The sequence below is a fragment of the Eptatretus burgeri genome, chromosome 2, assembly GCF_056783735.1.
Source record: "Eptatretus burgeri isolate ZD-2024b chromosome 2, Ebu_testis_v1, whole genome shotgun sequence".
NCBI classification, from domain to species: Eukaryota; Metazoa; Chordata; class Myxini; order Myxiniformes; family Myxinidae; genus Eptatretus; species Eptatretus burgeri.
Window position 1 is genome coordinate 2,881,277 of NC_140962.1, and position 25,000 is coordinate 2,906,276.

The window sequence follows — 25,000 nt, forward strand, 5'->3', positions numbered from 1 at the left end:
AGACGCGCGCGCACACACACGCACGCACAAAGACAGACGCGCGCGCACACACACGCACGCACAAAGACAGACGCGCGCGCACACACACGCACGCACAAAGACAGACGCGCGCGCACACACACGCACGCACAAAGACAGACGCGCGCGCACACACACGCACGCACAAAGACAGACGCGCGCACACACACGCACGCACAAAGACAGACGCGCGCGCACACACACGCACGCACAAAGACAGACGCGCGCGCACACACACGCACGCACAAAGACAGACGCGCGCGCACACACACGCACGCACAAAGACAGACGCGCGCGCACACACACGCACGCACAAAGACAGACGCGCGCGCACACACACGCACGCACAAAGACAGACGCGCGCGCACACACACGCACGCACAAAGACAGACGCGCGCGCACACACACGCACGCACAAAGACAGACGCGCGCGCACACACACGCACGCACAAAGACAGACGCGCGCGCACACACACGCACGCACAAAGACAGAGACGCACACACACGCACGCACAAAGACAGAGACGCACACACACGCACGCACAAAGACAGAGACGCACACACACGCACGCACAAAGACAGAGACGCACACACACGCACGCACAAAGACAGAGACGCACACACACGCACGCACAAAGACAGAGACGCACACACACGCACGCACAAAGACAGAGACACACACACACACACGCACGCACAAAGACAGAGACGCACACACACACGCACGCACAAAGACAGAGACACACACACACACACGCACGCACAAAGACAGAGACACACACACACACACGCACGCACAAAGACAGAGACACACACACACACGCACGCACAAAGACAGAGACACACACACACACGCACGCACAAAGACAGAGACACACACACACACGCACGCACAAAGACAGAGACACACACACACACGCACGCACAAAGACAGAGACACACACACACACGCGCGCACAAAGCCAGAGGCGCACACACACACGCACGCACAAAGACAGAGACACACACGCACACGCACGCACAAAGACAGAGACACACACACACACGCGCGCACAAAGACAGAGACACACACACACACGCACGCACAAAGACAGAGACGCACACACACACGCACGCACAAAGACAGAGACGCACACACACACGCACGCACAAAGACAGAGACGCACACACACACGCACGCACAAAGACAGAGACGCACACACACACGCACGCACAAAGACAGAGACACACACACACACACACACGCACAAAGACACAGACACACTCACACACACTCGCACAAAGACAGAGACACTCACACACACACACACGCACACAGACAGAGACACACACTCACTCACACACGCACAAAGACAGAGACACACACACACACACACACGCACAAAGACAGAGACACACACACACACACACGCACAAAGACAGAGACACACACACACACACACACGCACAAAGACAGAGAGACACACACACACACACACGCACAAAGACAGAGACACACACACACACACACGCACAAAGACAGAGACACACACACACACACACACACACGCACAAAGACAGAGACACACACACACACACACACACGCACAAAGACAGAGACACACACACACACACACGCACAAAAACAGAGACACACACACACACACACACGCACAAAGACAGAGACACACACACACACACACGCACAAAGACAGAGACACACACACACACACACACGCACAAAGACAGAGACACACACACACACACACACACACACACACAGAGACACACACACACACACACACGCACAAAGACAGAGACACACACACACACACACACACGCACAAAGACAGAGACACACACACACACGCACAAAGACAGAGACACACACACACACACACGCACAAAGACAGAGACACACACACACACACACGCACAAAGACAGAGACACACACACACACACGCACAAAGACAGAGACACACACACCAAGCAGCCTCCTGTGGGAGAATCACCAAAAGAACAAACTCACTATATGGCGTGCCCTTTCATTCAAATCTGCGCATCAATTTACAACGGCGTCTCACCTTGCTCAGCCTTCGCTCACCAAAAACTCACCACCTCGACCACCACCATCTCCCGCACATGGGAAAAATCATCCCACACCTCCTCACACCTCCGCATTGATACAATTCACTACCAAACAGAGGTGTGCTGCACGGCCCAGGTCACTCGGACCGTTTGCTGCTGGGACAAGCCAAGCACATTAACAGCACCAACCGCATCGAGCCGGGAATGCCCCAAATGGGCACATGGGCCCATACGACCCTCATCCAGTCACCAGAACACGGCAAGACGGGCAGCGAGGGACGGGGGTTGCCGGGTGGGGGGGGGGCGCCCAGGAGTTCAGTATGGGGCTCCGGGCCATGTCTCACCAGATGTGCGAATGAGACCACTTCCGGTCCCAGGAGCCTGGCAGGGCGGGGCTATGACCGCCAGAGCCCAAGAGGGAAGTGTGATTCAGGTCACGGCACGTCGCTTCAGGTCGTCACCCCACCCTTTGCCCGGGGCTTTTTAAAGGCGGATCGCGAAGCCGTCCGCCCTCTGTCTTTTTTCGCCTGCCTGCCTCACCTTCATCTTCACCTGTTTGCCTCGCCCCCTCCTTCATCCCTCTGCTCTACTCTCTCTTCACTGCTCCTCATTATCTGCCTGTCGCTGCATCTAAACTCGGGGTTGGTGTGCGACAGACGTTCTTCTGGGACCAGTGTGGAGCACACGTTTCCACGAGCCCCGGCAAAGTGATTAAGCAGGAGATAACGCGGCGACTCTTGAGGTGGGATTGCTCAAGCAGAGCTTCCCATGGAGGTACACGCTACACTCAGACCTATGCACGACTAGGCTCGGAACATTTTACCTTACGCATCTTTTCTCCTCTCTTTCTTTCCACCCCTCTATTTCGTCCCATCTCAACGCACAAAAGAGCATCCATTACTGATTCGCAATAAATTTCCTCTGGCATGACACCACACCCCCTCCACATTGCACCACACCACACCTCCCACTCCCACACCTTAGACAACAGTATTTCTCCCTCCAACTCCCCCAAAGTGTACCGGGTTGCGTTGGTCGGCCGACTTCGCCAGGTATTGCGAGGCCGTTAGCCAGAAAGAAAGAGAGCAGGTGTGTGTGTGTGTGTGTGTGTGTGTGTGTGTGTGTGTGTGTGTGTGTGTGTGTGTGTGTGTGTGTGTGTGTGTGTGTGTGTGTGTGTGTGTGTGTGTGTGTGTGTGTGATGCCGCCTGTCATAGCATAAGTTAAAATTGTAGGAGATAAAACGAGATAAATCTGCTCTGTGTCTGCTTTTGTAAATTGCTTGCCTTTTGTCGCACCCCACAAATTCCTTGCTATCCCTGCCATACATAATAATAAACCCCATTCACTGTGCTACGTACCGGCTAAAAGGAACGGATTTCCTCACCTGATTCTAAATAAATGCTTTGTGTAGAAATGTTCCCAGCTCGTTTTCATCTTTTCCTTCATTGGTCCAGCATGGTCCGTATTCGTGCCGAGCCGGCACGTTATCCCCCAACGATCTGTTTTCTAGCCGGTACGTCCTTGGGCAGTTGCGCTCAGCTGCATCTGATCCGGTAAGGTGATCCGGTTTGAACAAGGTGTACCGAGGGCGTGTCCCCCGCTAATTATATCACGTGACCTTTAGGTAACTGGTATTCATTAGACGGAAGACCCAAAGTCACATGGTTGAGTTATTGGCATCCACGGTTGATTAACGACCCATCGCATCATGGAGGCACACACCATTGTTTTTTTTTTTTTTTTTTTTTTTTTTTTTTTTTGTATACCTTGGTCGAGGCTCGTATGAGAGCTAACACACAACTCACAGCAAGGAGGCATGAGACAAGAGGGGCGGGAGTGGAAGGGACAAAACAGTGGGGAACAGACACATTAGGTGAACTGTGGAAGGGAGAGGGATGGGGATGGGGATGGGACGAGGAACATTGCAAATCTGGTTGCCCAAATCTTTCTTTCATTTGCCCAACAAGTGCCCACAATGTTTTCCATCCATCCATCCATTGCAACTTGTGAATCCGTTATAATGTACAACAGGCAACTTGTGAATTCATTATAATGCAGTGTTATAATGTACATTCAGCGAAATAAGCGGAACTACGTTTATTTTATTATGCAATTTGTTTACAACTCACTTCCCAAGAACAAAAATGGTAGCTCCCGTGGCACGGGGATCGTAATGGGTCTGATATTTAATTATTTTACATATATATATATATATATATATATATATATATATATATATATATATATATATATATATATATATATATATATATATATATATATATATATATATATATATATATATATATATATACAGCTGTGATTTAATCATTGACTAATTTAAGTCAAAGTAATAACGGTGTCATTACAAATCAAAGTTACAATCCTCTTCTTACCCCACCTGGTATCTCCTCTGGTTCACATGGATGACAAAAACGATTAACACTTTCCAACTAATATGGACGTCGACTCTGCCCTTCTCATGTCGTACATTACAACAGCACAACTTCACTCTTACAGGTCCACATTGACCGAAAAAATATTCTAAACTACGCGAATACACAGACCACACTAAAGTGCCGTGGTAGTGCAGAGGGCACTGCTGGTCAGTATGTGTTGCGGTTTGGGACGATCGGTCAGGAAGCAGCCCAGTCGAGGTGTGTCACGCAGGGAAAGTTGCACCCAGGCCATAGGCCGGTGCACAGGTGATTGAGAGATTGAGCAGTAGCACAGCACACCTCGGTTGTGGGCCTGTGTACGCAGGAACAAAGGCAAGCATTTGAGAGCGAGTAGTTTCAAAGGCCTTGTGGCCAAAGTACAAAGAGTGGTGCAGGCCAGATAAACCTAACATGGCCTTGTCACCAGAAAGAAAACAAGTGTGCTTTCAAACTCAACCAACAGTGCGTTTTGCATGCTTTTCCCCTCCCCATTTGCAGAGACACGAGCATGGCTTGCTTTGGTGGGGTTACTCATTCCTGACTCTGTGCTGTGGAGGATAAATGCAAGTATGTGAGCAACTTGATATAAGAACTGGTCCCCTCGGATGGCAGTCTTGTTCCCCTTATCTCATACATTTAAATATTCCCCCTCCCCTCTTTATATCATTACTTACTTTGTCCACACTGAGTGGCAAATAAACTGAGGTTACAGAATCCTATACAGTCTACATTTTTAATGTTTTTATTTTATTTTATGGATTGGTCCTTTTTGTGATGGTCAGTCCCCCACCTCCTACCCCCCAGCATCAAATATATTTATTAGCCTTGTGGACTCGCACAGTGTACAATATTGTGTTGGTTGTGGGAAATTGCTATATGTACTGTATTTTTATTATTATTATTATTCATTATAATCCATACTACTCTCATCTATGTTATTAATGTTAACAACAATGACTGTAACTCTATCATTTGAAAAGCGTTCAAACGTGAGAGAAGTTATTGCAAAGTGCATATGCAATATCATTTCCACACTTTTCACAGAACAAAACGAGAAGGGCGCTCGGTGGAGCACGCACCACCGCCACGTAATGCCTGATCCATGAAAACATATCGGCTCCAATCAATACATTTTTGAAACATTATGCTATACAGTACTATATAGTTTTTGGCCCTATCTCTCAATGGTGAAGAATCACTGAAAAAAAATTCTAGTATCCAGTTCCGGATCTTCACCGAAATCTAATGAGTTTGTCCTTGTCACACACCCAACCTGTCCACAAAATTTAATCCGGATCCGTCCACAACTATTTGAGATATCCAGGACGCAGACAAACAGACAGACAAACACAGAAAGGGATGAAAACATAACCTCCTTCACCTTCGACGGCTGAGGTAAAAAGGGTACAGAAACGAGTATAAACTATAATGGCACTCTTAGATTTCGCAACGTTCACATGTGCCTACGCCCACATTATTACATCATTATACATACTGTACCAAGTTTAACCTGGATCCCTTCAGACATTCTTATGTTATCATGGACTTTGACCTTTGACCTCTTGATGTCACCATCTAGTCAGTTCATCTTTGCATCAGATTGTATACTTATACCAAGTTTGGTCAAAATCCCATCGCTGGGTCACAAATTAGTGTGGTAACATTTTGTTTTTTACCTAACATGACCTCTGACCTTTGACCTCACGACCCCATATTCTATTCAGTTTGTGCTTACATCATTATACATACTTGTACCAAGTTTGACTTGGATCCCTTCAGCTGTTCTAAAGTGGTCGCGGGAACGAAAACCTATCACGGACAGCCAACCTGAAAACATGACTTCAATGACTTCGTCGGTGGAGGCTTAAAAATGCAAAAGGAAGTAGAGATGGCAATGCCAAAAAGTATGTGCATGAGGAGGGAATGGTAGCGTATAAATATACATGTTCCATCCCTGCATAATCTTCTTTTTTTTTTTCCACTAAATTAGTGTGAACAGAGAATATTTTTCTAGCTATCCATAATACATATGAAAGAAGGCATGGAACCTGTCTAAGTTATTTTATTATTATTTTTGCACAGCCATGACTGTTGAATCACCTCCAACTACATTCCCACATACAACATGAAGGTGTCAAGTGAGGTGTATTTTGAGAACATCTAAATTCGGATTGACTCTAAACTGTGTAAAGAAAAGTGCAACAAATGTACACTCTCTAAGAAAGCTAGTTAGTTAGTAGTGTTCTCCATATTCTCACAATAAAGGTTTGTTTGAAAATCTCATGACAAAAGCTTCAATCTTATATATTATTTCTGAGTTTGTGGTTTCGTGTCGCGCTATCTTCGACTTTGTTCTGCGCTCGATTAACGTGATATTCGGCTTACATTATCTCAAAGACCATACGAGGTGCATGGTGCAAAAAAAATGTAAATAAAATGGTTCTGAAACAGTGAAATCGTATTCCACTTACTGCATTAAAGTAAAATTACTACTGATACTCTGCATCAGTTCCTTTCTCAAACACACCCACCCCAACATGTCGCGCAGAGCGCGGGTTATGCGAGTGTATGTATTATTTTCCAGCTCATAAAAAAGTCATACACACACTTGCAAAAAACCCCGTCTCCCTCTGCACAATGGATGGGCGAACTATCCACCTGGCACATGTATACTTATGACTTGTAAGTCAGAATGTTTAACACACAAGCCAATTACAACCAAAAAGGGGGAGGGGAGGAGAGATGTGGGGATAGACCTTACATACTTCCATGCTACTATCCCTACTTTTTGTTCATTATTTTTGGCATTGCCATCCTTGTATTATTTTGGCATTCTTAAAATGCTTTTTCTCTCCTTTCGAGACTGATATATTAAAGAGATTAAATAAAGTAATAAACACGAACGGCACTCGGTGGAGCGAGTACCTCCGCCAGGATGAACAGTTTACATTTTGTATCCCACTAATAGGTTGGATCTGCATCCGCACCTGAACCAAAATCTAACCGGCTTGTTGTTGTCACCTAATCAAGTCATCCACCAAATTTTGTCATAACTCGTCAACAACGTTTTGAGATATCGTGCTACGTATCATTTTTGGCCCTATCTCTCAATGGTGAAGAATCGCTTAATTTCTAGGATCCGGATCTGGATTTTCACGAAAATCTAATCATTTCGTCCTTGTCGAATACCCAACCTCTCCACCAAATTTCGTCTGAATCAGTCAACTTTTTGAGATATCCTGGTCACAGACAGACTGGGGTGAAAACATAACCTTTGTCCACATTTGATGGTTGAGGTAATTGATCAATATTGTTTTACATTTCTGTCTTGATTCATTCTAATCCCTCCTCCCCATTCCTTTCCCCTTTTATTTTCACTTGATTCCTTCCCCCTCTGGCCAGTGTTAGCTGAATATAAATTACATTTAAACTAGCAACACCTATTTTGTTTGAGGTAATTCAAATGTTCCACTTTTACAGTTAAAGTTAATGTACCTGAGCGCCTTGGTCGAAATCTCAGTCCCCGCCCCCCCCACTCGGGAATGAATGTCACCCTGAGCAATCCTTCTCTCGCATGGCAAAATAAATAAATAAATAAAATATCTAATATCACGGAACAATTTTAAAAGGTCAAATAACCTTGCTTTTGAATATTCTACATTTGGTTGAGCAAAACACATCTCCAGCGTCGTCGTCGTCGATCATGCGTATACGACCTTTTCTTTGTGAGTGCTTCAGCTTGTATGCCTCGTAATACCCTGCTTGCATTGATGGAAACAGCTACACATATTATTACAAGGATTCCACCAAGACTTCACACTATCTCTGCGAATTTAGTTGATAGTACGAGAAAATTCCATCACTTAAAATTGGCAGTAAATCACCATCTCTCACTTTTCCATGATTCTTGATCCTTTTTGATACAAAAAACATCTCATGTCCCCCCCCCCACCCCCACCACCATCATCCCCACTTATTATATTTTCTATCCTATGAACCCCCCACCACCACCCAACAACCCAATGCTTTTACTTATTGTCGGTGACTGTTTCTCCTTCCGTGTCTCTCTCCCCTTTTGATATTCGTTAATTCCCTTGTTTGTTGTATCTGTTTGTTGCCCCACTACCCCACAGCCAATAGATTGACTTCCCTCTAGCATCTCGCTCTTCCATGAACATAGATTTTGAATCTAAAAAGGAGATTTTTCCTTGTTCCATGTTTGCCAGTGGCAAAAGTGTGCCAGTGCCTTCATTGTGATAGTTGTGGAAAGAGAAAAAAATGCAGTGTAGTGAATGATCTGCAGTTTTATCAGTTAAATAAATGATTGAATATCAAACCTCACATGCTCAAAGCTGTGTGTGTGTGTGTGTGTGTGTGTGTGTGTGTGTGTGTGTGTGTGTGTGTGTGTGTGTGTGTGTGTGTGTGTGTGTGTGTGTGTGTGTTTTTGTATGTGCATATATTTCCACACGTGTTTTACAGATTAGAGGCTTCTGTCGTGTTTGGTGTGCACCATGGCTCACGCAAATACCTTATTGCCAGGTATGTGGTGTCCGCTGTGTTCGTGGATAAATTTTCTTGAAGTCGCATTACATGTCATCGAGGAACAGCTAAAGCCATGTTGATATTGTTTAAATGAGAGTAAAATAATGATATGATTTTTCTCCTTTCAACATATACATTACACGGACTGGTTGTTTATTGGAAACATTATCCTTCGACTTGCCCTGACTTCCCATTATTATTGTTTTTTTTATTTTTTTTAGTTTTAAAGGAAGTCTATACGAGATAGATGTGCTGTTACACGGGCTAACCATCCACCCCCTTTCAACATCCAAAATGCTACAGACATGAGCTTACAACAACTATACTTTTATCCATAGCTAAATGGAGTACGGCTCTTCGCTGTGGGTTGGTGTCTCAGAATCATATCTGTCTCTTCTAGATTATGTGGAATCTAAAGCTCTCAACATTATCAAAATATTCCATGATTAGGCCAAAGCACAAGGTTTGTTGCTTTTCATGTTACAGGCAGGTCGGTCGTCTTTTTTTTTTTTACCTGTGATTCTTCTGCACTGCTCCCTCTGCTCTCATTCTTCCAACCCTCCTCAGCAACTCCAGAATGCATGCTTTCTTCCAGCAGCTCTCTCTTGGTTAGACTTCTGAAATCCAGGCTGATTGTACACCTCAACTCCTTTGTTCCTCACTTCTTCCGTCTATGTTACCACTTTCCAGAGGCCATTCTGTCCCACTTTTCCCTCTCCTTGGCTTCAAGCATGCAGTGCACCGCCACATTGTCATCCTCAAACCTGACCCATGATCTTTATTACCTCCATTAACCCTTCCTAACTCAACCCTTATACTTTATTTCAGTCTGTGTGTCTCTCATATATATATATATATATATATATATATATATATATATATATATATATATATATATATATATATATATATATATATATATATATATATATATATATATATATATATATATATATATGTATATATATATATATATATATATATGTATATATATATATGTGTATATATATATATGTATATATATATGTATATATATATATATATATATATATATGTGTATATATATATATATGTATATATGTATATGTATATATGTATATATATATATATATGTATATATATATATGTATATATGTATATATGTATATATGTATATATACATATATATATATATATATATATATATATATATATATATATATATATATATTGTTGTGGTTGACCAAATTCGCAAACCACCATTCAGGTCCCTTAGGTGAGATATCTCGGTAAGTATATGTGTAGTTAGGCCCAAACCCGTTGTCTAGAGGGAATAAATGTCATTCATGAGGGCTGCGACTCTTCAGGATAGCCGTTTTTCTTTTACTATCTTTATTTTGGACCAGCCACCATTATTACCACCACCAGTCACGTCTCAACAGCCATCACAACAACAACCACCAACCACAACGCCGCTTCACAATAACAACCACCAACCACAACGCCGCTTCACCACAATCGCCACCACCGCATCACCGTCATCTCGCGCCACTCGTGGGCACCGATGCTGGACTCGTGCGGGGCACGCACCGAGCAGCGTGTTCAAAAACATCACGGACTTTCCGCAGAAAAACGGATCAAAAACGACTCACGCCCACTTTTGTTCCGTCCAATCGGTGAGCGAGGGGGCGATTTGGCCCCGCCTCCAGGGCGTTGGAGGGCGGTCGCTATATGCAAATTCATGGATCAAAAAGCATTCACGCCCACTTTTCCTCGGGCCAATGGGGAGCGAGGTGAAAGGTCGGAGGCAGAGGGTCAAAGATGAAAGAGCGAAGCCACGGGGCTTATAAAAACGACTGCGTTCGTCAGAAGAGGGCAGTTCGCAGTTGGGAGTTCGCGGAGCCAGTGAAGAGTTTGGACGAGTCAAGAGAGGAGACGGAGAGGGCGATCGGACGAAGCTGTGGAGAGGCGGCGAAGGCGGTTGAGGGGGTGCTCGCGTCGGTGCCGGGAGCTGCACACCAGAGAGGCCAGCAACGCGACCGAGGTGGAGGAGGAGACGCTCGCCGCGGGACCCGAGATTTTGTGAAATCCTCCTTTCCCCGAGCATCAGCAACCCCCTCCTGTTTCCCCCCGCGCTGAGATAGTGCGACAAAGGGGGCCCCCTTCCCACCCCCTACCAGACACTGTCCGCGAGGCCCGCGGAGTTGAGGCACCACCGCCGCTCCGCGTCTCATCATCAGACGGGTAGGCCCGACACGGTCTCGGCCCCAGGCCCGCCTACCCCCTCATCCTGGAGGGTGGTTCTCTTTTCTTTTGCTTTGGGAATATGTGTTGTCGGCGCCGTCTGTGAAGTAAAATTGTATAAGTGTTGCCGTGTGCCCGGTAGTCGGATAGATCTGCATTGTTGCATTTGCTTTTTGTGTAATATTGCATTGTCTTCTTCTTTTACATGTGCTTTTGGTGGAATTGTATATGTGTGCTTTCCGTTCATCGCGAAATAAATGTGCTTATTGTTGAACTGTTTTCCCGCTTCGCTTCGTCTTTTCTTTCATTGAATCTCCATCTTGCTTCACGTAAAGGGTTGGTCGTGGGCTAAGACGCCCGATAATTAATCGAACCGTCGAGGCCGACGAATAACACCGCTCGGTTATCCCGATAGTACGGAACGGGTCGCTTAAGTGGCCCGTGTCCGAAGTCGACCTGCGGCGAGGTGCGATCGCCCGGTCTACCCTCCGTGTGGGTACTTAGGTAGGTCGAATTTGGCGAGCAACCCTATCCCACGCGGGGGCCGATTGGCTCGATCGCGGTGAGACCGAAAGGTCCACCCCTGACTGGTTCCCGGCGTTAGTCCGAGAGGGTCACGACTGGATTGTCCGTCCGGTGGGCGACGTGCCGCGATTCGAGTTCCGTGGCCGTTCGCACGCCGGCGGGCGTGAATCAGCAACACTGGTGTCAGGAGTGGGATACAAACCCATCGCCCTCCTCACGGCACTGGTAACGGAGAACGGGAAAACGGGCTCTCCTGTCTCCAATTAAATTCACGGGAATCGGTCCAGGGGTGAGAGGAGCGACCCCCGATTCCCTCCAAATTACGAGCGAGTTAAATTAACCCTTTAAGAGAAGCAAGATGGCGTCTCAAGGCGAGCAGGAGCCGGGGGTATTAGAAATGGATGTAGAATGTGTAGGATCCATGGCTCAGGATGAAATCCCCGTGCAGGAAATGTTGGTTGTACAGGAAAACGAACTCGCCCAACTGAACCCAGAGCCCGAAATGGGTGCGGCAGCGGCCGCGGTGTATGACACCTCCCCTCCCCCTCTCCACCAAAACCCTTCCCCAACCCCTGCCGAAACGGCTCACCCAAGCGCACCCGACATGGCCCAGCTATTCACCATGCTGGCACAAATGAATGCGGAAATGACAGCAAGGATGGATGCGAATACAGCGAACATGATCAAGCAAATGAACGAAAAGATGGATACATACACAAATGAAATTATAAACGAAATGAAAGGCATGAACAAGCACATGAAGGAAGAAACGAAAAAGCTCCGGGGTGAGACGCAGAACATGGGCCGATGCCTGCAGGCGGGCATGAAGGCAGTGAGCAGGGAGCTTAAAATGGCGACTCCACGTGTAGGAACGAACGAGCTGGGAGGGGGTGCAACGGCTGACAGGCCCGCGGTGGAGGCGGGTGAAAAAATAATTCGGGGGGCGTATTGGGCGAGGGTCGTGACGATGACCGAAAGGGAAAAATTAAATGGGGAGACCAAAACGTGTGAGACGAGACACGAGGTGACGACAAAGGAAATAAAAATAGTTGAGACAAGGGAGGTAAAGGGTGAAGAGGTGACTGAGTTGGCAGAGACACGGGAGATGGGAACGATAGAGGGAAGACTGCACGATGAAGACGGGGTAAGTGACGCACACACACACACGGAGGTAGTGGAGGATAATGGGGGTGAGCTCGCGGACTGGGTAGAGACCCAGTGCGAGCAGCGGGATAGCCTCCTCCAGGAACGAGGGGAGGGAGTATGCCCCCTTGAGGCGAGTCACGACCAGGTGAGTTCGGTCGTGCTTTGCGAGGTCGAGGGGAGGAGTGCTGTGGACAGGTGCACGGAGAGCTTGGGGGGTATAGAGGCCCCGGAGACCCTTATGGGGACACGAATCCCCAGTGTGGTTGTCCCTGTGTGTGTGGTGCAAGGTGTGAGTGCGTCCCCGTGTGTGGAAGCGACCCCGTGTGTGAGTGGTGTGGTGGCGATGGTGCCGGAGTACGTGCTTCCCAGCACGCCGTGTGTGGATGAGGCACCGTGTGTGAGTGTCGCCGTGTGTGTGAGTGAGGCACCGCGGGTGAGTGCCCCCGCGTGTGTGAGTGAAAGGCCGCGAGTGAATGGAGCACCACGTGTGAGTGGTATGGTTTATGCAAGGGAGACCGTGTGTGTGAGAGAGCGGTATGTGAGGGAGATGTCGGTTGGCATGCGGGAGCACGCAGCCGCGTCTCCCGGTGTGAATGTAATGGAATGGAGTGTGAGCGTCGTAACACGCGTGAGTGCGTGTGTGGAATGGCGACGACGACGACAGAGGAAAGAAAGCCGAGTAGCGGCTGTAGTTGTTTCGGGGACCGTGCCGGGTTCACCCAGCAGTGAGCACGAGGTCCGTGCTGTGCAACGCACGAGACCCCCACGTGCTCGCTTGCGAGAGTGAAGTCCCGGTCCGGAAAAAAAATCCGGAAGTCCCGTTCGCACGCCGGCGGGCGCGAATCAGCAACAATACATATATATATATATATATATATATATATATATATATATATATATATATATATATATATATATATATATATATATATATATATATATATATATATATATATATTGTTGTGGGGGAAGCTATCTCGGCTCCCACCAGATTCCCCGGACTTGTAGGCCATCACACACTGATAATTCCGTGGCACAGCGGGTTGCCTAACCGACCGTGGACGCCAATAACTCAACCACGTGACTTAGTGTCCTCCGTCTAGTTAATCCGGTTAACTAAAAATAACCACGTGATTTAATTACCGGGGAACACGCCCTCGGTGTGCCTTGTCCGAACCGGATCACTCTACCGGACCAGATCACTTTACCGGATCGGACGCAGCCGAGCGACACTGCCAAGGACGTACCGGCTAAAAGGAAGGGATTGTTGAGAATGAAGTCCCGGCTAAGCTGGGATTCGGACCATGCTGGATCAATGGAAGAAAAGACAAAAAATGAGCAGGGAACATTTCTTATAATCTATCTATATCTATCTATAATTCCAGCAAGATTCAGTGTTTTCAGACCTCAAATAATACAAATAAAACAAGTTCATATTCATTTTTAAACAACACAATACTAATGTTTTAACTTAGGAAGAGTTCAGAAATCAATATTTTGTGGAATAACCCTGATTTTCAATCACAGCTTTCATGCGTCTTGGCATGCTCTCCACCAGTCTTTCACATTGCTGTTGGGTGACTTTATGCCACTCCTGGCACAAAAAATTCAAGCAGCTTGACTTTTTGTTTGATGGCTTGTGACCATCCATCTTCCTCTTGATCACATTCCAGAGGTTTTCAATGGGGTTCAGGTCTGGAGGTTGGGCTGGCCATGACAGGGTCTTGATCTGATGGTCCTCCATCCACAACCTTGATTGACCTGGCTGTGTGACATGGAGCGTTGTCCTGCTGGAAAAACCAATCCTCAGAGTTGGGGAACATTGTCAGAGCAGAAGAAAGCAAGTGTTCTTCCAGGACAACCTTGTACGTGGCTTGATTCATGAGTCCTTCGCAAAGACAAATCTGCCCGATTCCAACCTTGCTGAAGCACCCCCAGATCATCACCGATCCTCCAACAAATTTCACAGTGGGTGCGAGACACTGTGGCTTGTAGACCTCTCCAGGTCTCCGTCTAACCATTAGACAACCAGGTGTTGGGCAAAGCTGAAAATTGGACTCATCAGAGAAGATTACCTTACTCCAGTCCTCTATGGTCCAATCCTTATGGCCTTTTGCAAACCTCAGCCTGGCTCTTCTTTGCTTCTCATTGAAGAAGGGCTTTTTTCTAGCTTTGCACGACTTCAGCCCTGCCCCTCGGAGCCTGTTTCGAACCATCCTCGCCATGCACCTCACCTCAGCTGCCGTTTGCCATTCTCTTTGTAGGTCACTTGATGTCATACTACGGTTGTTGAGTGACATTCGAATGAGTTGGCAGTCATTCCGGTCAGAGTAAAGTCGTTTTCGCCCTCTACCAGTCTGTAGCTTTGTTGTCCCCAATGTCTGCTGCTTGACCTTGTTGTTATGAACCACCGTCTTTGAAATTTTAAGGATGGATGCAACGTGACGCTCACTGTATCCCTCTGCCAGTAAAGCCAGAATTGAACCCTTCTTTTCCTCACTCAAAACTTTTCTTTTCAACTCTTTTGGCATGGTCAATAGTTATTTTTTGATTCCAATTATTTTTGAGGTACTACTCGCACTGTTTTTGCCATCCAGCTGGTCCTATTGCAAGAGGATAGTGATGACCACAGCAGTGGTTTTTATACTTTTCCTTGTTCAATAAGATTCGGTTAAGGTGATCAATCAGTACCTCACTAAGTAGAATGAGGTGTGCCTGTGTTGGAATTCAACAGACACTGGAATGGAATGGCTGCCATACATGTAGAGATGCTGATTTAAATTTTTTTTGAGTGGTCTCTTATTTTTTTCGAGAGCTGTGTGTATGTATGTATATATATATATATATATATATATATATATATATATATATATATATATATATATATATATATATATATATATATATATATATATATATATATATATATATATACACACACTTCCTATTTATTCATTTCCTTGCTGGTTGTTTCCAATTGTTCACCCACTCCCTCCACTTTCAATTCAACCTTACTCCTGTTATAAATTAAATATATAAACATACAGGACACTAAATACACAAGAACACGAGATGTAGCCTACACGCTGGGGTGCATGAAACACCCTGTTTTGTAAAAAATATTCTCATATTGATCTTATCATACTTTTTGTTTCGTTCCTCTCGCCCTTTGTAGCATTTCTGTAAAATATTTCCGATTTTCTATTTTGTTTCGTCCATATGAATACTTATTGAATACTTATTCTCGATGAATACTTATTGACGCCAGACATTTCAGCTCTTCATTTTCAATTAATTTTTTTTAATTCCTCAAAACATGTTTTCACTTTGTCATTATGGTCATTATGTCACATTCCATCCTTTCATGCAGATTGGTGACAAAGGTTTTAAATTTAATCCATTTTCAATTCAGGCTGACCACAACAAAAGTGACAAAAGTCTTGGAACAAGATTGCTCTTTGCTGATGACTTCACCCTCTGCCGTACCATCTGTCATCCCTCAGACCAGAAACCCGCAGATTCTGCGTTCTCTGCAGATCTGGATAAAATTATAAACTGGGCCAACACGTGGAACATGTCTCAATCCTGACAAATCTCACACTCTCACTATGTCTCTCTGAATCTCTGAAAGGACCATTTGGACCCCAACCCCCCCCCCCCCAGCCTACTTTCTCAACAATCCTCTGGAAGAAGTCCTTTCCTTCAAGCTTCTGGGTCTCACAATCTGCCACGATCTTTCCTGGGAAAGCCACATTTCCAACCTGGCCTCCAAAGCCAGTCGCTGACTGGGAATCCTCCATTGTGCAAAGCCCTTCCTTCCACACCTGAGCTCCTGACCACATACAAAGCTTTCATCTGTAGCCTGATGGAGTATTGCTCTCAACTCTGGGCTGGTGCTCCTGCCTCTCACCTTTCTTGGCTTCATGCTGTGGAAACCAAGGCATTTAGAATCATTGGTATCTCATGCGATGATGTTGAGCCTTTGGGTCTCGCTCTCTCGCTCTCACTCTGCTCTCTCGCTCTCACTCTGCTCTCTCGCTCTCACTCTGCTCTATCGCTCTCTCACCGCAGGCAGGTCGTTGATCTTTGTCTTCTACCGTCTCCTCTCCAGCCCCCCCCCGCTCTGTCTGCTACATGCCCCTCCCCTCAATATTTCTGTAGGGCGCTCAAGGTCTACCACCCTTCTGGTAAAAACTACTAAAATCAATCACTGCTCACCTTCACTCTTTCATTCTTCTTTTTCCCCACCTTTGGGAGAAACTTCCACACACTCTTCAATCCCACTGTTACCTCTGGATCTTTAAAACAGCTGTTCGCCACGATTTTTTGTCTTCCCTCATCTAAAACCCTGATCTTTTCTACCCCCGTTAATCTACCCCAAACCCACCTCCTTCAAATCCGCTGCTTTCCTTCCTGAAAGTCCCTGTAATGTCCATCTTGTATTCCCCGTGTTCCCCGCCCCATCCCTCTTCCTTCCACATATCTCCTAATGTCTCTGTTCCCCACTGTTTTGTCTTTCACTCTCCCGCCCCTCTTGTCTCCTGCTCCCCTTGCTATACATACTGTGTGTTAGCTCTTATATGAACCTCGACATTGAATACCAAAAAAAACAAAAAACACCGAGGGGTGTGAATACTTTCTGAAGGCACTTATATCCTTGCTTTAATTCACGAACCAGTGTTTCTGTATGTGTTGCATTGCTACTCCTACAGTTCTGGGCTCATTACATCCAGACTTGCTCGATTGGATCAGTACGACCCACAATTAATGTATAGGGGTGTTTTTTTATCCTTGCTGGTGGTTTTGGTGGTTTGGGGGGGGGGGTGGTGATGCAAATTCCTTTTCTAAATGTGTATCGTATAGCACCACCTCCAGGTAAGGGGGGGGGATGGTTTTACAAGTCTCCACCAGATACAGAACTGAATTGCTGTCCCCACATTTTGCAGTGCAGTGAGGTGAGGTCAGGTCAGGTATGGGAGCATGTGCCAGAGCAGCATGGCACTGCGTTCATTTTCTCCATGTACTGCAGGGGCCTCTGTCTGGCCATCCACCAGGCAGATACCTGGCCCTTCCCCATCTCCTTGAGATGCCGATCAACCTGCTGCGACCACGAGGCACGTGGCCGGCCTGTTGGCCTCCTCCGCTCACAAGGCTCCCTCACCGAGAGAATCTGGTGAGCAGGATAAGGATCAGGAAAACGAGCCACATGTCCATGCAGCTGCAGCAGACCCTCATGGACTATACAAGTAACAAATCTCATTTGAGTCTCTTTCAGCAATCGCTCGTTGGACGCAAAGTCTGACCAGCGATGGCCAAGGATTCTCCAAAGACACCTGGTACTGATGGAGTTAAGTCTCCCTCTCAGATCCATGGCCAGAGTCCACATCCATAGAGTAAGTCTCGCATCCATAGAGTTGGAGGCACCAATGACTAAAAGTCTCTCGGGCTTTTGTCGTCCTGCATAGGTACCGATAGCACCACACCGCAATATCCAGTGAAGCCACGACTCCCCAGGCCCGACCCAGACGTCTATTGACCTCTGGGTCACAACATGCAGAGACATTAATATCACTGCCAAGTGAGGTGATTGGAGTGAGCAGTGAGGTGGTTGGAATTGTAAAGCAGTGAGGCCGCACACTAAAGCAGTGAGGTGGTTGGAATTGTAAGCAGTAAGTATCTTTTTGCTTCATGCATGTATCCCAGGTTATATATATATATATATATATATATATATATATATATATATATATATATATATATATATGTATGTATATGTATATATATATATATATATATATGTATATATATATATATATATGTATATATATATATATATATATATATATATATATATATATATATATTGTTGTGGTTACCAAATTCGCAAACCACCATTCAGGTCCCTTAGGTGAGGTATCTCGGTAAGTACATGTGTAGTTAGGCCCAAACCCGTTGTCTAGTGGGAATACATGTCATTTATGCGAGCTGCGACTCTTCAGGATAGCCGTTTTTCTTTTACTATCTTTATTTTGGACCAACCGCCATGATTACCACCACAACCACAACATCAACCACCAACCACAACGCCGCTCCACCACAACCGCCACGACCTTCCCGTCACACCTCGCAACCGTAGCATCGCCACCGTTCTTGCCCCGCTGTGGGTACCGGTGTTGGATTCGTGCAGAGCGCGCGTCGAACAGCGTGTACAAAATCACGGATTTTGTGCTTCAAAAACGGATCAAAAACGACACACGCCCACTTTTTGCCGTCCAATCGGTGAGCGAGGGACGATTTGGCCCCGCCTCCAGGACGATCGATATATGCAAATTTGTGGATCAAGAAGCCTTCACGCCCACTTTTTCTCGGGCCAATGGGGAGCGAGGTGAAAGGTCAAAGGGAGGGGGTCAAAGGCGAAGCTACGGGGGATAAAAGGACCGTGTTCGTCAGTCAGAGAGTGGAAGTCTGGAGCCCGAAGCCTGCAGTAGCTGGAGAAGCTGAAGAGAGTCGAACGAGGAGAGCCCAAAGAAGAGTCCAGGGTGGAGAGTCCAGAGGCGGAGAGGCGGCAGCGGCGAAGGCAGACGAGGGGGTGCTCGCGACGGTGCCGGGAGCTGCACGCCCGAGGAAGGCCGGCAGCGCGACCTGGCCGAGGTGGAGACGCACACCAGGGATAATAAAGATCCTCTATACCCCGAGCATCAGCAACCCCCTCCTGTTTCCCCCGCGCTGAGATAGTGCGACCAAGGGGGCCCCGTTCCCACCCCCTACCAGACACCGTCCACGAGGCCCGCGGGTTGCGGCGCCATCGCCGCTCCGCGTCTCATCACCAGACGGGTAGGCGCGACCCGGTCTCGGCCTCAGGCCCGCCTCATCCTTGAGGGTATTTCTTTTCCTTGGTTTTGGGTATGTGTTGTCGGCGCCGTCTGTGAAGTAGAATTGTATAAGTGTTGCCGTGTGCTCGGTAGTCGGTATTAGCTCTGCATTGTTTTCGCTTTTACATTTGCTTTTTGTGTAAATGGAATTGTGTTTTCTTTTTTTTGTGTGCTTTTGGTGGAATTGTATTTGTGTGCTTCCCGTGTGCCGCGAATAAATGTGCTTTATTGTTGAACTGTTCTCCCGCTTCGCTTCGTCTTTTCCTCTATTGAATCCCCATCTTGCTTCACGTAAAGGGTTGGTAGTGGGCTGAATACGCCCGATAATTAATCAAACCGTCGAGGTCGACGATAACACCGCTCGGTTATCCCGATAGTACGGAACGGGTCGCTTAAGTGGCCCGTGTCCGAAGTCGACCTGCGGCGAGGTGCGATCGCCCGGTCTACCCTCCGCGTGGGTACTTAGGTAGGTCGAATTTGGCGAGCAACCCTATCCCACGCGGGGGCTGATTGGCTCGATCGCGGTGAGACCGAAAGGTCCACCCGTGACTGGTTCCCGGCGTTAGTCCGAGAGGGTCACGACTGGATTGTCCGTCCGGTGGGCGACGTGCCGCGATTCGAGTTACGTGGCCGTCAGCACGCCGGCGGGCACGAATACCGCAACACTGGTGTCAGGAGTGGGATACAAATTCATCGCCCTCCTCGCGGCACTGGTATCGGAGAACAGGAAAACAGGCTCTCCTGTCTCCGGCTAAATTCACGGGAATCGGTCCAGGGGTGAGAGAAGCGACCCCCGATTCCCTCCAAATTACGAGCGAGCAAATTAACCCTTCACGAGAAGCAAGATGGCGTCTCAAGGCGAGCGGGAGCCGGGGGTATTAGAAATGGATGTGGAATGTGTAGAATCCATGGTCCAGGATGGAATCCCCGAGCAGGAAATGTTGATTGTGCAGGAACACGGACTCGCCCAACTGAACCCAGGGCCCGAGGTGGGTGCGGCAGCGGCCGCGGTGTATGACACCTCCCCCCCCCTCTCCACCAAGACCCTTCCCCAACCCCTGCCGAAACGGCTCACTTGAGTGCATCCGACATGGCCCAGCTATTCACCATGCTGGCACAAATGAATGCGGCAATGACAAATGAAATAAAAAACGAAATGAAAGACATGAACAAACAAATAAACGAAAAGATGGATACAAATACAAACGAAATGAAAGGCATAAACGAAAAGATGGATACAAATACAAACGAAATGAAAGGCATGAACGAAAAGATGGATACAAATACAAATGAAATGAAAAACGAAATGAACAAGCAAATAAATGGAGTGGAAGCAAACATGAAGGAAGAAACTAAAAAGCTGCGGGGTGAGACGCAGAACATGGGCCGATGCCTGCAGGCGGGCATGAAGGCCGTGACCAGGGAGATCAAAATGGCGACTCCACGTGTAGGAGCGAAGGAGCTGGGAGGGGGTGCAACGATGACCGAAAGGGAAAAATTAAATGGGGAGACCAAAACGTGCGAGACGAGACACGAGGTGACGACAAAGGAAATAATAATAGTTGAGACAAGGGAGGTAAAGGGTGAAGAGTTGGCAGAGACATGGGAGATAGAAAAAAATAGAGGAAAGACAACACGAGGAAGACGGGGTAAGTGACGCACACACACACACAGAGGTAGTGGAGGATAATGGGGGTGAGCTGGCGGACTGGGTAGAGACCCAGTGCGAGCAGCTGGATGGCCTCCTCCAGGAACGAGGGGAGGGAGTCTGCCCCCTTGAGGCGAGTCACGACCAGGTGAGTTCGGTCGTGCTTTGCGAGGTTGAGGGGACGAGTGCTGTGGACGGGTGCACGGAGAGCTTGGGGGGTGTAGAGGCCCTGGAGACCCTTGTGGGGACACAAATCCCCAGTGTGGTTGTCCCTGTGTGTGTGGTGGAAGGTGTGAGTGCGTCCCCGTGTGTGGAAGCGACCCCGTGTGTGAGTGGTGTGGTGGCGATGGTGCCGGAGCACGTGCTTCCCAGCACGCCGTGCGTGGGTGAGGCACCGTGTGTGAGTGAGGCCGTGTGTGTGAGTGAAACGGCCAGTGTGAATGAGGCACCGCGGGTGAGTGCCCCCGCGTGTGTGGATGAGGCACGGAGTGCGAGTGAGGCACCGCGGGTGAGTGCCCCCGCACGCGTGAGTGAACGGCCGTGTGCAAGGTCGCTGTGTGCAAGGGAGACTGTGTGTGTGAGAGAGCGGTATGTGAGGGAGATGTCGGTTGGCATGCGGGAGCACGCAGCCGCGTCTCCCGGTGTGAATGTGATGGAGTGGACTGTGTGCGTCGTGACACGCAGGTATGCGTGTGTGGAATGGAGACGGAGACGGCGACAGAGGAGAGAAAGCCGAGTAGCGGCTGTAGCTGTTTCGGGGACCGTGCCGGGTTCACCCAGCAGTGAGCACGCGGTTCGTGCTGTGCAACGCACGAGACCACCACGTGCTCGCTTGCGAGAGTGAAGTCCCGGTCCGGAAACGCCAGCGGTGGATTTGCCGATCCCGCGGACGGACAAAGTTTAGGCAGGTAAACGGATTTGGACCGGACGGGTTCTCCACGCGATCGTGTGTGTTAAGCTCCAACGGGCAAAGCACATGTGTTCGCGTGGGGAACCCCTCGAGACGTGGGGCTTGTGTTTTTTTTTTGCGCACGGTGACGTCATGGCTGCACGTGTGGTTGGAATGCGGCAGGAGGGGTATCTCTGCCGGATGGTAGCGTCCAACGAGGGACGAGGAACACGTGCAGCTGCATGACGTCACGGGCAGGTGTAAAGTGCGCGAGCTCTGAGTTGCCGCGCAGGTGCTGCGCATGGAAAAAAAAAAATAAAAAAATAAAAAAACAAGCCTCACTTTCGGGTGCAAAGGATTCCTGGGCAAGGGGTGGAAGACCCCCTTACCTGGGCACAGGATGGAAACTAGTTAGGGGGAAGGGTTAGCTTAGTTAGACCGACTTCATGGGGCAGGGGTAAGTCCTCATGGAGTCCGTGGAATGGATTAGTTAGAGGGATTGTAGCCAGATTTAGGTTGGGAAATTGATTTATGGGATTATTTTGGAGACAGTGACAGACAGTGAATGTGTAGAGGGGACGCAGCTTAGCTACGTAGTGTTAAAAGGAACGTGCTGTAGTGTAAGGGATGACGTGGGAGCACGAGTTAGTTAGGGGATGCAGATAGAAGGATGGCAGAGTTCAGCAGTGTGTGTGTTGAAGAGTTGTGAGGCGAGTACGTGTACATGTTGAGTGAGTGAGGCCAGCGGGTCTGTGTGAGTGGAGCGAATGGGGAATGCATGGTGCGATGAGTGATTGGGGGGAGGAGTGACTCCCGCCCAAGGGACCCCGGGGTCAGTGTAGAGTGAGTTAGCTGGGTTAGTCAAATTGAAAAATGGAGGTCGTTTTGCTGTTGGTGGGAAAGTAGGCTCGAGACCCATTTGGAGGGGTGCAGGAGCCCTGTTGACGGGCTTGGGAGCGTGGCTGCGAAAGGTGAGTATCGCTGAGTGGGTACCCCGGGCACCAGGCTAGTCGGCCGCGGTAGGCCATGGGCCCATGGGGGGCCGGGATAGCGTAGTGGGCACGGGTGCGCCTGCTTGGTGCGGGGGCCCGGGGCGCCATTAGCCGCGTGGGCAGTGTTGTGGGCACGGGTGACCCTCGGAAAGGGGCCCGGGAGGCCGGCCTGCCACGTGTGCGTTTCAGGGGAGGTGCCATGGGGGGCACTCCCCGGTGTTAGGGAGCTGGTAGGCTCGGAGGCAGTGTAGTGCCCGGGGGTGCCATAGCGGGAGATTCGGCAGAGGGTCGTGCCTGCCAAAGGGAGCCACGTGTCCCAGCCAGGAGACCGTGTGAGGGCACGGAGAGAAAATTGGGGGGCGAGGCCCGAAATTGTAAGGACACCAACACAGGCGACGGGAATCTGGGTTGTTAGAACCAATAGTTTAAGCGAGAGGCGCTTGTTGAAAGCCCCGGGGTAGTTTAACAGTTAAATGGTTAGGGTAGATTAGGAGATGTACCCCTCCGCACCATCCATCCCCTCGCTGTCGTTGTGGGCCGCTGGACCCACTTTGGGTTAAGATCGCCGAACTCTGGGGAGGCCATTCTGAGGCTTGAATTGGGCCTCGACACAGGACGTTAGCTCTCCCTTGTTCCCCTCCGGGAAGGGAACGTAGGGGTTGGGAGTAGGCTAGGTGACAGGATAGGTTAGCCGAACAAGGACGATAAAGGGGGTTAGGGGACGATTTATAGTGGGGAAGTAAAAATAAAAACAACAAAAAAATAAGTTGGGGCTAAATTGGGGTTTGACAAATTAAGGGAGTGGGTATGTACAGTGACAGGCAAAGGCGATAGGTTGGGAGGGAGACAGGTAGGTAGGTCCGAGCCCGCCTTCCAAGTGGCCAGCACCACCGCACTCCCTCCACCAACCTCCACTGAACGGCAAAGGCTGGCCAACTTCATCGGCTGGCCGTGTTTTGCTTCAAGGCGGAGGCCGGCCAACTTCATCGGCAGCTGTGTGCTGCAAGGCCTGTGCCGGCCAGTTCATCTGCTGGCTGTTTTTCTTCGAGGCCTGTGCCGGCCAGTTCGTCTGCCGGCTGTGTTTGCCTGCAGCGGCCTTCTTCTGCGGGCTGTGTTTGCCTGCTCACCTTTGCCATGCCATGCCCACTGCCCACGTTCACCAGCCCCGTTCAATTTTTGCTTTGCCCCCCCTGTTCATTTCCATGTGCGCCAGGATCCGCAAGGCAACAGTTTGCAAGCTGCGAGAACTGCCCTGTTGGCAGCTACAACACGGGCCTGCAGTGGCGGCCCGTGCACCGTGTTTGCATTCATCCATCCATTCGTTGTGCTCATTGCGTGTGCCACTTGATCTGGCACGGAGACTGCGTTGTGCAGCCCATGCACCGTTGTGGTTCACTGCGTTCAGTTCAAAAGGGAAGGCCTTGGACTGCGTGTGAGCAGCCAGCCACGTTCCCTGTCACCTGCATTGTTTTGAGCCAGAGACTGCATGTGGGCAGCCTGGCTCCCTGCTAACTGCTTTTCTTTTGCAGAGTTCAATGATCCTGGGCCATGGTTTAGTGTAAAATTTGTAAGTTAAGGTAAGATGTACTGTAAATATGAGTGCGCCCCCGGCATGTCTGTCTAGCGCCGGCAATTTTAT

The 25,000-nt window shown here is 48.5% G+C and overlaps 1 protein-coding gene across 11 annotated transcripts in view; it reads left to right on the plus strand.

Annotated features, from left to right (window-relative positions):
* The window catches only part of LOC147031272 (KN motif and ankyrin repeat domain-containing protein 1-like), a 122,800-nt gene that overhangs the window by 11,202 nt on the left and 86,598 nt on the right, over positions 1 to 25,000 (plus strand). For 9 of the 11 annotated variants that reach the window (XR_015052629.1, XM_085860807.1, XM_085860824.1 and 6 more), the window contains exons 2-3: positions 5,023 to 5,091; positions 9,004 to 9,063. Coding sequence is in view for 9 of the 11 variants with exons in the window: in XM_085860807.1 (XP_085716933.1) it covers positions 9,036 to 9,063 (28 nt within the window). In the remaining 2 variants the exon portion in view is untranslated. The remainder of the gene's footprint in view (positions 1 to 5,022; positions 5,092 to 9,003; positions 9,064 to 25,000) is intronic. The other 2 variants (XM_085860831.1, XM_085860839.1) reach the window with 1 other exon arrangement.